We start from the raw sequence: 12,713 nt of genomic DNA on the forward strand, positions 1-12,713 counted from the left end.
ACCTCCAACTCTCTCACTCCTTTTGTCAAAGGGAGAGGGAGAGATTTGGGGACAGGACAGATCTGCCCAGTTGCGACCTTGGCCTGCACAACCCATCCATCAGGGATATTTGTCTGTACGTGTATGTGCGTGTGGGAGAGCGGAAAAGAGACAATCTGAGTGGTCAACAGATGGATAACATTTCACACACAAGCTGGTGGGACCGGTGGTCCTCAAAGACCCCAAACTCACACAGAAACACACATCCCCATAGCCCCATTAGGGGTCTGTAGCTCAACTACAGAGCCGGTTTCAGCAGGAATGCGTTTAATTTAAGCAGCGGCCCACAGCAGCGCTGATTGAGACAGCAACACAACACAGTCTCTCAGACAGAGAGGCACAGCTACGTGCATGCATGGTCTCCAAGCATCAACCGGCCTGTGAAGGCTTCACCCAGCCTGTATGTGGTCGAGCAGTAAAACAGCTTTTATCATTTCCAATTTAACTATGCCCCAGCTAAAAGCCCCTGCTGGGATCAAAAGCTGCCGTTGGCCAGGAACTGCTTTCTCCTCCTTGTTTTCTAAGGATTGTTGTTGCTGTTTGTATTGCGGTTTTACAGTAACACCCCACGTGAAGGCATTCGAAAGCTGTGGCACTGCATTACTTAGCCGTTGTATTAAATGTCAGAAAACAATAAAATGAGCGACACAGGCTAAAAATCTTGTGGAAATAAAATGAAACAAGATCATTTGTTATGGACAAGTAAATGTGAATGTGGTGCAAACACTTTGCCTTTGGTGCTGTCAATCTCTGGTGTTAAGCACCTATGGGAAGGAAGAAGAGAAAGAGAAAGAAGGAATATGGGAGTGGGCGAGGGGGATGGGATTAACCCGAGGGTGGGAAATTTGATCTCATGTCATTAAGATCTTGAGCACAGGGTCAAAGATTGTGGCAGCAGGACTCAGCTCCATCTAGAAAGAAAAGCATTATCGTAGTTGAAATGCTTTAATTTTACAATCTCGTTTAGCCATATCTTCTTTTTTCATCCTACTGTGTTGGCTGGCTTAACATTTCCTGCACTGGAAAAGTGGTAACGCAAAATTTCATGTGTGCTTTTAGGTGTTTATCTTGGCCATGATGACTGTGGAGTTGTTTGGCATCATGGGTCTCATTGGCATCAAGCTGAGTGCCATTCCTGTGGTCATCCTGATCGCTTCCGTGGGCATCGGAGTGGAGTTCACTGTTCACATCGCTCTGGTAAGGAATGAGCAGCACCTAACCACCTAATCATACCTAATAGAAGAAAATGCATTACAAAATATTTTATTTATAACTGGTGAAAAGCTGGCTATTTTAAAATTATTGAGGTGTTGGCTTGCTCACTCATGCTGGCAACCTGCTTCCATGCACACTCTACTGTCTTGTAGCATAGTGTTGTAATCCTCAACAAAACCAAACGCAGGAACTAGGGAGCTTGCCAAAGCCTCACCGCAAGCACAAGTTTTGTGTGATCGGCAAGATTTCCAACTCACTTCTCTTCCCCACCTTCCCCCCTCTCTCTTCCGCAGGGCTTCCTGACAGCAATTGGCAACAGAAACAAGCGCTCGGCGGTGGCGCTGGAGCACATGTTTGCCCCGGTGGTTGACGGAGCGATCTCCACGCTGCTGGGTGTTCTCATGCTGGCCGGGTCCGAATTTGACTTCATCATGAGGTAAGTGAGTGTGAGTGTGTGTGTGTTCATTCGGAAAGGTCATATGCTACCTTTAGAAGAATCAGCATTTTGTGTGGAGCCGGTTGTCTCGTCTCACTTTGGGTGCAGTAGGAAACCTCACTTTGGAGGTCTACATGCAGGTGGAAGTCCTTTTTTTGTTGTTTTTGTAGACACACACAGAGACACACAAACAGTGACAAATAAGCACCTGGTTCTGTCACTCTGGGAGCGCACACACATCTGACTCCTCGAGCTTGGAGTGAAACAAATGGGGAAAACATCAAGGGTGTGTGTAGCAGCTGCTTGTAAACATGGAAGTGTTCTGCTGCCCACTGGGTGGTGTCTCCCTCTCACTCTTTCACGCTGTCTCTTTCACACACACACAGGGGAATCTGTAAAAATTCCTATCATCTGTTTGGCATTCCTGCCTTCCACGTTGGATGCCGTAATGAAAAAAAAAAAGTGGAGCTAAATTTGAACTGGTCAGATGCTCTGCGGCCCACCAACAGACCCTCTGTTGGTTGGTGTGTGTGTGTGTGTGTGTGTGTGTGTGTGTGTGTGTGTGTGTGTAAGAGAGTCTACACTGGTGAGTGTAAATTGTGTGCGCATCTGCTCTGTGTGCGTGTGTTTTCTACCACTGTTTCATGGTCAGAGTGGAAAAAAAGCGAATACCTCCATGTTTTTCAGCCGAATGTGGTCTCGGCCCAAACCCTAAACCACAGCCTTGAGCTCACAGACTGCAGCAGGCCTCCATGACATAAAAAGCACAGTTTTCTGCAAAAACGGAGACAGAAGCAGAGGGAGCAGGAGAGGGTGGCTTCCATACAAGGACATAAGGTCTTTGTGGGTGGCTAGGTCACAGCCTGATGAGTAGATCTTCTAAAAGTGTTTGATTACACTCATAAAGAAATGTACATATATTTAGGTAGCGGGAATTTGAGAATACCTGGGAAGTTGGGTTGGAATTAAGGGTGCCAGAGCAAATTTCCAGTACTTTTTCTCTGCTCACATTTTTGAGAGACAATTTTCAAAAAAACAGAACGTGAAGGAGAGACAGAGGGGACTAGTCTCTGTTGGAGGTCTTGTTTAGCTGTAGCTGCAGCTGATTGGGGGAAGCCAAGGCTGGCTAGCTGGGGAGTAGCATAAATATACTGCTGTAAACATCTCCTGGCCTTGTAATGCACTGAATAAACAGCACGCCTAATTCAGCTCTGCTCAGAGACCTCTCTCACACACATACTTACGTAGAATGTGCATGCATGCAGGCAGGCCACAAGTCAGTGCGCACGCACGCACACACATGGGTGTACACACGTGGAGAAACGCACATACGTACATGCGTGTAAGCGCTTACTGTCTCATTCTTACACACACACACACACATACGACTCTGCAGGCCTGACAACGAATGGAAAAGATTACAGTTTATATAAACAACAGAATTCCTAACAGTGAGACGCTGTTGGAGGTCCCACCAACGTCACACTCTCTTTCTTTCTGTCTCTTTTTCCGCCACGTAAAAATTGTCATTTTGGGGTAAAAGCAAGTGAGCTCAAATGTGGACGCCATTCTAAAATAGTAATAATAATATTGATAAACTATTTATCATTTTGCCATCTGCAGGTGAATGTGCGTTAATTCGATTAAGCATGCTCGTTAAATATGTGCGTCCCCGCAGGGTTTTGGCAAAGCAGCTTATGAATATCCTTCTGATAACAGAGGAAAATAAGGACAGCTGCTAGAGAGGAAAAGAGAAAACATGTCAGACAAAAGAGTGACCTTTGTCAAGTGAGGTAGTAGTAATAATCACTGTAGTAGTCCATTGAGAGGGAATGTTTCCATAACACTCTGCAGCTATTATCCTTGTCCTTGTTGGCTTTTTTCCCTCATACCAACTGTCATTTTTTTCCCTCCCTCCCTCTTTTTTTTTTCTTGTTTTACCTCTTTAAGTCTGGCTGGTGGTTAGCATCTCACTGTCTCCCTGCTTTCTGTTAGTGTTTAAGTGGAGTCCTCTCTAATTTTCTTGGGGAGCTCTTTCTTGTGGCCTGCCTCCACCCCTGGCCTCCTCAGAGCTGTACAGAGATGGAAACACACACACATACATACACACACACACATACACACACACGCACGCACGCACAGTGTGAGCAGAAAGAAAAAAAGAAAACGAGCGAGAGAATATCTTGTAGCAGCAGCAGTGGAGGCATCAAAGCATGTTTTAGTTGGACTAAGCAGGGAATCAGATTTGCCCCCACCCCACCACCCAACCCCCTCGCCTTTGATACACAAACACTGGGCTTTCCCTGTATTCTTCCCCAGAGCTACTTCCCTTCCTCATGTGCCAACTATGTGTGTGTTTGGAGTGTTTGGAGCTGCACACACACGTGTGTTTTTGTCCATTTAAAGAAAAAAAACATGTTGCATAACAAAAATAGAAAAATGGATAAAGCAAAAAAAACAAAAACAAACATTTGTCAAATGTTAAATGTCTTGTACTTTGTGTGAAAGTGTCGCGAGCTTGGCTGACAGTTTTAACGCATCTGTATTTTAGCCAAATCCCTATAAAACTTAGCATGCAAAAGAAAATAGGATTAAATGGATTGCAGCTCTGTCACTGCACGTTCCAGTTGATTGAAAAAATTGCCAATAGGCTAAAGAGAGATGACAGACCTGCTCTGTCCTTTGGCATTTGTCTGATTTCAGGATGGTTAAATGCATTAACAGCGATCAGTCACTACTGTGTGTTACCGTCTGCTTTTATTCTGACACTGATTCTTTGTCGTGTCTGTTTTCAGTTCACGCCCAAGCTAACATCTCATGTCTCTCCATCCTTCAGGTATTTCTTCGCTGTGCTAGCCATCCTGACTGTTTTGGGGATGCTTAATGGCTTGGTTCTCCTCCCAGTCCTCCTCTCTATGATGGGTCCTCCGGCTGAGGTCACCCCGGTTGACAATGCCAGCTGCCTGCCGTCACCTTCTCCAGAGCCTCCGCTGCCTCCACCAATGACCCATCATGGGTACTACACAGGCCACCCCAACCAACGCTCTCGTCAACAGGCGTTTTCTGAGTCATCAGACTCTGAGTATTACTCTGAGTTGACCACTACATCAGGGATTGGGGAGGAGGATTATAAGTACTGTGAACGGAGTGCATACTTAGCATCGCACACCAACGTTCCACCAGCAACATCTCATATACTGCTGGAAGCGAGCAAAGACCCGAGCTTCCCTAAACTTACGGTACGCTACATGACCACGCACACAAAATAAGCTGCCCTATTTTTCATCAAATCTTCTGAAAGTTAACTGTAAACATTTCTTTGTTTTAGGTGGTGAAGCCATTTAGAGAAAATGCAACAGCTCCTGGTGGGAGGATTGAACCATTAAGTGAATCTTCCTACATTGCACAGTCTCCTCTTGGATCCCAGGTTACATGCTGGGATGAAAACAAGCGGGAGCAGCAGAGGGGCTCCCAGAGACTCCAGGCTCAGCCTGGCCAACACTTACCCGGCGACAGAGCCCACTTTCCTGGGAGGACTTTTCAGAGCGGCCCCAGGTTCCAGAACGTTAGAGGGCCTCAGCCAAACAGGACTAAAGGGCTGAGCTATAGCCATAGCAACTCTACCCTGCCAACACAACAAGGCTCCGCTGGGGGACCTGTTACTATGGTTACAGCCACGGCCTCTGTGACAGTGGCTGTCCACCCGACCTTGCCAGGAGCAGCATACCAAGGGTACATGCATGAAGGTTTTGACACGGACAGCGAGTCGGACTGTTTTGAGGCTGCTAAGAGGACATGTGGTGACAAAACAAACTTTTCTTCATGTAAAAGAGACTCTCTAGAGCTCCAGGACTTGGAAGCAACACAGGGCCAGATAGAATATCAGCTTGACAAGACACAAGGTGAGCAAAGTTTTCAGGCTTCTTTGTCACTGACAGTAACATGTGACCGTGACTTAATGTCCCCCGTGCCTAAAGTCTGATCGCTCTCTGTCTTCTGTCTGCTGCAGGTGAGCTGAGGATCCAGGCACCCAAAGACTGCTAGACCCTCTCACACGCCTCGCCCTCTCTCTTCGAGTCTCTGGGTTACTCCCCAGAGCGTCCACATGGCATCACGTCATGCATTGACAGCTGTACATAGACTCTAAAGAATAAATGAGAGGTTTTACTTCAAGGACGTGTTAAGACGAAAAAAATATTTCTTTTAAGAATTATATAAATTTATGAGTATATATTTTAATACTAAACAAGAGGGAAGCTATTTAAAAGAGTACTGTATAACTTGGGTATTCTCTTGTGTAAAAGTTCAGATGTAAAAGATTATCTTCAAGTGGGGTGGTTGATTTTTTTGTTTCTTTTTTGTGTTTTGTTTTGTTTTTTTTGGGTTGCCCCCCTGCACTGTATAGAATAAGAAATGTGCTATATGTTTTCACAAAGCTGAGATGTTATTAAGATTATAGGCTATTGAACATACATGGTCAGTGTTTTATTTCTATTTGTATTATGTTCCTTTTTTTGCTGCTACACTTCAAAATAATTTTAAGCAATTTGCCTTAAAAGAAAAATGCAGTACCCCTCCCTCCCCCTTCTCCTGTTAGCATCTATCACAGTGTTGCGCTGTGAGGTATTCTGCATCTGACAGACTCTCTGCCGTAGTGTGCACTGTAAAAACTTACACAGCAGATGGTGTTTTCTTAACAGTAGTAACCGCCGTGCCTTCACTACATCACCCTTCCCCTGTTATCACAGCATTCAGAGCTCAGTATTATGTTGTAATTGTATAAATATGTCTTTATCGCTTTCTCTTGTCGAGACACAGAATGTGTACCACGATTGGCAGTGATTGGCTGACGCTTGTCACCATCTATCTGAAAATGGTCGAATCTGATCAATCAGACATCATGACACGCTTAATTCATGTTGCCTGTGCCCCAACAGCCTCTGCAGTTTTAAATTACTTGAAGGAGCTTTGATGTCTTTTTTTTCCTGCAGTTTTTGTAAGCTCTACAGTGGGTGATGTTTACTTTTGTCACTTTAACAAAAGTGTCGTTCACCTTCTCGTATTAGTTTTGAAAGGGAATCTTAAAATTCACAAATGCAAAGGGAGTTATTTTAGTTTATTATTTTCTTCTCTTTCTTTTCTTTGCTGGCTGCTTTAGGGTTATTAGGGTCTCTTGTTATCGTGACCCTGTGCAATTATTACACGATGTAAACCGGTTTCAATCTAGTTAGCGCTTCGACACGCTCTGACTCACTTTTTTTTCCTTAATGACTCACTCTGTCTGTTAATGCAAACCTCATATATGTGTCATGTTACATTTCTTTCATTTCATTTGCTTTACAGAGTTTCAGTTGTTATTATTCTTGTTCAGTATTGGTCTAATCACTGCCAGGTTAAATAATTGCAGGGAGAAACTTGCAGATCTATTTGTGTGTGTGTCTATGTGTGTGTGTGTGTGTCATTTTCCAAGTGGCAGCTTTGGTTTTTTTGTTTTGTTTTTTTATTTTGGAAATATGAAAAAACAGTCAAGTAGCTACTGCAGCTGAACAAAAACACCTTTCACAGTTTGATCACACCATAGACAGCCAGGAGGTGTTGTCAGTATCTGTGTGTGTGCGTGTTTGTGTGTGAATGTGCGGGTGCGTGTGTGCGAGCTTGTGGGAAGGGGGTGGGCGAGGGAGTCCTGCATTGATTTGTAGTTTATTTCAGAAAAAAATGTTAATGTCATGCCATATAAATTATTTATATTAAATTTTTATTTTTGTAGTTTGTACAGTTGTTAGTATCTAGACTGAAGTTCTATTTTTAAAGAGTAAATATATATTATATATAAATATATCTATTTGTGGCTGAGTTTGCTTTTATTTTATTGTTCTGTTGACTTGGGGGGGGGGGGGGTTAGAGTGGAGGGCGGGAGGTCATGGGAGGGAAGGGGTTCACAACACTTTAGAGCTGAGGCCTTTGTGTGTGTGTCTGTGTGAGAGCAGGAGGTGTGCATGCGTGCGTGTATGTGTGAAGCAGAGGGGGCGGTTGGAGGACCATGAAGGAGAAGGTGTGTAGGAGTCACTGTTACACCTTGTTTTTGAGTCTCCTCTTGGCCCTTCCTTCTTCATTGTCCGTTTTAAAAATGTTCTTGTCCACGTCTAAAACACTGTGACTTCTGAAAACTATGCTCAAGAAAAAACCCTTGTGTGACCATTATGTTCCCTCACCTGCTATAGAAATTTAACTAACAAAATAAATGGAATGAAAAAAAGTGCTTCTTCGGTCTTTGCCAGTCTTTGCGTGTGTGTACGTCCACCTGTTGCCTTGCAAATAAATAAAATGGGAGCACACATCTCACACACTGTGGCCTGCTCTCTCATCAAGACACAATGTTGAGGTGTCGGGTAGAAGCATGCTGACCCTTCTGGCCTTAACATACAAGCACCGAGTTACTAAAGCAGTAAAATCAAAGAGATGCTTAAGATAAAGACTAAGATTTTAATATTATCTTTATTATATTACCAGGGAAGGATAGACATGAACTTTCTAAGCATTCTTCATCCATCCATTTTAAGCACAAGATAACACAGATTAACTTCATTTGGTTCTGAAAACTACATTAATTTTGCTTTGGACATTTGTCTTTCCCTTTATTTTTTTGCCAACCTCAGATCAAAATGTAAATGTTACATACAGTAAAAAGTATTTACAAAGCGTGTTGGATAACTGTGTGAGATGGGGGCATACCTCAGCTGTCAAAGGGAGAGAGGCAGGCTACATCCTTGACAAGATCAGTTGCAGGACTAACACAGAGAGAGGCGACCATTCACATCCACACCTATCACAATTAGGAATCCCCAGTTAACCCAACTCTGCATGAAATTTTGATGACCACATTCTTATTTTTTCTCATCCCAAGTCTTCAAGATACTTGCTACATTTGTCTGGTACGCAGTAGTTAAAGGATAACACGATGTAAACACAGCTATTCGCTCACTGTTTTGTTTGTGTTCAAAGAAATGTGAGTTTCACCGATCAGAGGGATGATAAACAAATTTATGATGATTATCTAAGGACATGAAAAGGACAGAAAACTCCATGCAGAATGAACTGGATGTCTTATCGGTTTAGATTTATTGTTATCTCACTGTGCCTGAGGTGTTGTGCAAGCATAACAGTGCCCTCAGCTTCCTGACAGTCATCTGACACCCCCTGAAAGCCGCACAGGTTTAGGGTTAGGAAATAATCCGTCAGAAAGAGTTGTCGCACACGGACAAGCATTTAGCAGCGTTTGTATTCCTGCTGAGTAAAACGTCCCCACTTTGTGAACAATGACTTAACAGTAGGAGCCAGTGAACTGGAGCTTTGAACCACCTGTAAGGTGCCTGGGATCACCGGTTGCCTGAATTATTGTTGTGACTCATCTGTCTAAATCTCGGACGCACATCCCCACACACAAACATCAAGACTCTTGTGTTTATGTGCACTGCAGATTCTGAAACACAAACATAAAACAAGCTACATGCTCTCTCTCTCAAAAACACACACACACACACCCACATCCCTGCCTCCTCGTGCGCAGATGCACACACATATACACACACAGGCCCACCTGTGTAGATAAAAGGTGGATGCTGTAAATTCCTTTGCTTCCCACACAACAGCTCCTCGTTTGTCAGCCCAGGCAAAGCAGCCCATGTCTGAATCTGATACCTCAGTCTTTTGAAGCCGCTGTCATGCACATGCACATCTAACACAAGCCTCATACTCTTGCACACAGGCAGACAGCAACAACACCACGCAGTGTTTATGTGTCTATATTCGGGGTAAGCTAAACCTAAATATCTCTTAGTTTCTACTATCTCACGTACGGCCTCGAGCTAGGAACAACGTGGGCCCTGCTGATTTTGTTTTAAGCTCTTCATTAATGAGAACATTTGCTCAGCGAGTGATGTCATCACATTTGTGCGCAATGTCACAGTTCAGTGACGAGAAAACATGTCCAGTTATGGGTCACAGCAGGGCTGGAGCCTTACCCAGCATGGTTTGGAGGGAAATTATGTAAACAACTGTTCAGACTAATGTTCACACTTATGAGAGACTATTTTGCATGTACCTAAAGAGTAGAAGAAATGACAGTGTATGTGTGTGTGAAACCTTATCTTTATACTCAGTATTATTAATTTCCTGGAAACCTACCCTTACCTTATCCTGAGGTTAATATTAGTTTAAGCTCACCCTAATCTCAAACCCAGCACAATATATTGATTTATGTTGTGAGGACCCGCTCCTCTGAAAAGAAGGTGGGTCCCCACAGATTTATGTCCCCACAGCCTATGAAACAGGAGAACGTGTGTGTTTTTAAGAGTGCTGAGACATTCTGGGAACCACATAAGATAGGAGTTAATAAGATAAAAAATTAAGGTGTGTTGGACTATTCCTGAGCAGTACAAGAACTACTTTTAAACTTTTTCTGCCTCCTCTCCCCAGCCAAGAAATTAAATAACAATATTGTGTAATTGCAAATGTAAGCCGCAGGGTGAGAGCAGCAGTTTCTTAATCATTTCGAGTCCGAACTTTTTTGCCTTCATGAACCCTTTTTACAAGGTAGATTATCGGAGTTTTTTTTAAAGTCGGTAACAGCTTTTGCAATTAGGGAGGAATGTAACAGCCGTAATGACGGCAGCAGGCACATCACGGTCTGTCTATGAAGCGTCACAGAAGGGACAGCATTGGACGTAAAACTGCTCGATGTGTCTGCTTCTCGTCAGCATTGCCAGGACAGTGGATGTTAACAGTAAGTAAAAAGGAGCTCCTTCCCTCCTTTCTGTAAGCGAGTGCAGTGTGTGGGCCCAGAAGCTGATAGTCCAGATAACAGGATCTTCCAGTGCCAACTCCTGACCTGTGTGAGGTGAGATCAATGAAGGAAGAAAAAACATGATAAAGGAACAAAAGACAGAACTCATGATCTGGTGCTGTTGGTGTGCATGTGTGTGTCTGTGTGCATGCACTGCTTGGGTGGCCCGAGGATGAGCGCCTATTGTTGCTGGAATTCAATAGGGCTGATTAGTAAAGAAAAGTGTGTGTGTGTGAGAGTGGTGGGTGCGTGTGTGTGTGAGTGTGTGAGTGTAAAAACATGCACTGGCATGCGTGTCTGTGTGAAGCAGGGGGTGGTGTATGTGTTTCTACTTTTGCACTAAGCACAGCAGAGAAGAATGGGGGAATTAGCTGTAAAGCCAGTGAGAAAGCAGACTTCAGGGTGACATACCACACAAATCTGGGGAACTAGGATTGCTTCTCTTCACATCCACAGCAGCACTTTTCCTCAAGAGAATAATTACAGTAAAGTGTAAACTGTATTTTAAAAGGATATCTTTTTTTGTTGGTTTGTTTGTTTGTTTTGTAAGAACTGATAGTTCTTGTTGAAAATCTGAAAATTAAACCCACCATAATCCAGAAATTGGCAGGAGACACAAATGCTGTTCAGTGATTTCTGTTAAGCTAACCTAACAGCCTCCTATCTCTAGCGCCACTGCTGAGATGTAAGAGTGGTGTTGATCTTCTTATCCAAGTCTTGAGGACTCTGGTCACCAGTCCATGCAGACAGCTGTGAGACTGTAGTGATATCTTCGACACCATCTTCCTACCTGCAAAAAAATATCAACAATCAAAAATTTGTATTCCTTAATTACTACTATCTAATGGCTACTATGAACTTTGTATATTCTCCTTGCGTCTACGGGTTGTCTCCAGGTACACTGGCATCCTCCCACAGTGCATGCTAGGGTAACTAATGATTGTAAACTGGCTGTAGGCGTGAATGTGAGCCCTGTACTCTGTGTTAGCCCCGCAATACACTGGCTAAGCCTGCTTAGGGTATAACGAACCTCTCGCTCAATGACGGCTTTGACTGGCTCAAGTCTTCAGGGGTTACTAAAATGGAGATATGGTTAAGAAAATGTATGCATTTACATATATATGGAGGAGTTTGTTTTAGGGCAAGTGATGTCAATTTCATAGATTTGCATCCTGTATAATACGGGCCTGTGTGATATTATATTCACCATCCCCCTGTTCCTGTTTTATGAAATATGGACCTATAACCATGTGGAAAAGCTTCCAACAATAGATGCGTGAGGTCATAATGTATGAATGAATGGGAGGCAGAGCCTTCAGTTTTCAGGCCCCTCTTCTATGGAACCAGCTTCCAGTTTGGATTCGGGAGACAGACACTATCTCTACTTTTAAGATTAGGTTAAAAACTTTTCTTTTTGCTAAAGCATATCGTTAGGGCTGAATCAGGTGACCCTGAATCCTCCCTTAGTTATGCTGCAATAGGCGTAGGCTGCTGGGGGACTCCCATGATGCATTAAGTGTTTTTTCTTCAGTCACCTTTCTCACTCACTATGTGTTAATAGACTTCTCTGCTTGTAATCATATTTGTTATTAATCCACAGCTCTCTTCCACAGCATGTCTTTTATCCTGTCTTCCTTCTCTCTCCCCAACAGTTTGCGCAGATGGCCCCGCCCCTCCCTGAGCCTGGTTCTGCCGGAGGTTTCTTCCTGTTAAAAGGGAGTTTTTCCTTCCCACTGTCACATAAGTGCTTGCTCATAGGGGTTTTTCTCTGAATGTATTTTTGTAGGGTCTACCTTACAATATAAAGCGACGAGACGAGTTTTTCGCGAGTGTTGGTTCCAAAAATACCGGATGCGGTAAGGAAGGGCTGGTCTGAGTTGATAGCCCGTAAGTACGTGCTTTCATACCTGTATTATGTAAAAATGGTATGACCGTAATTTACAAAATAGACTCAATTTTCCATTCAGCATCACATAAAATGAGTGATTGAACTGATAAAATCAACAGAAAAACCTTTATAGTGATTAAGAAAGAAAGCTGCTCTCCCATAGACTTCTAAAGGTCCGGAGTTGTTTTTGCAACCACAGTTATCGTCATCTGGTGGCCGTCAGGTGGAATTAGCTTCAGTTTTAAGACCCAGAAGCTAAGGGCTGTAGTCATCAGCAACCAGGTGACTCCTAA

The 12,713-nt window shown here is 43.5% G+C and overlaps 1 protein-coding gene across 1 annotated transcript in view; it reads left to right on the top strand.

The window, feature by feature from the left end:
* ptch2 (patched 2) overlaps positions 1 to 7,538 on the top strand; it is a 28,404-nt gene extending 20,866 nt beyond the window's left edge. The window contains exons 19-23 of the mRNA XM_087831643.1: positions 1,099 to 1,236; positions 1,548 to 1,690; positions 4,527 to 4,929; positions 5,019 to 5,592; positions 5,700 to 7,538. Coding sequence (XP_087687769.1) covers positions 1,099 to 1,236; positions 1,548 to 1,690; positions 4,527 to 4,929; positions 5,019 to 5,592; positions 5,700 to 5,734 — 1,293 coding nt within the window. The 3' untranslated portion in view covers positions 5,735 to 7,538. The remainder of the gene's footprint in view (positions 1 to 1,098; positions 1,237 to 1,547; positions 1,691 to 4,526; positions 4,930 to 5,018; positions 5,593 to 5,699) is intronic.
* Positions 7,539 to 12,713: the final 5,175 nt, after the last annotated feature.

Source organism: Neolamprologus brichardi, chromosome 18 (assembly GCF_056152115.1).
Source record: "Neolamprologus brichardi isolate AB-2024 chromosome 18, ASM5615211v1, whole genome shotgun sequence".
Classification (NCBI taxonomy): domain Eukaryota; kingdom Metazoa; phylum Chordata; class Actinopteri; order Cichliformes; family Cichlidae; genus Neolamprologus; species Neolamprologus brichardi.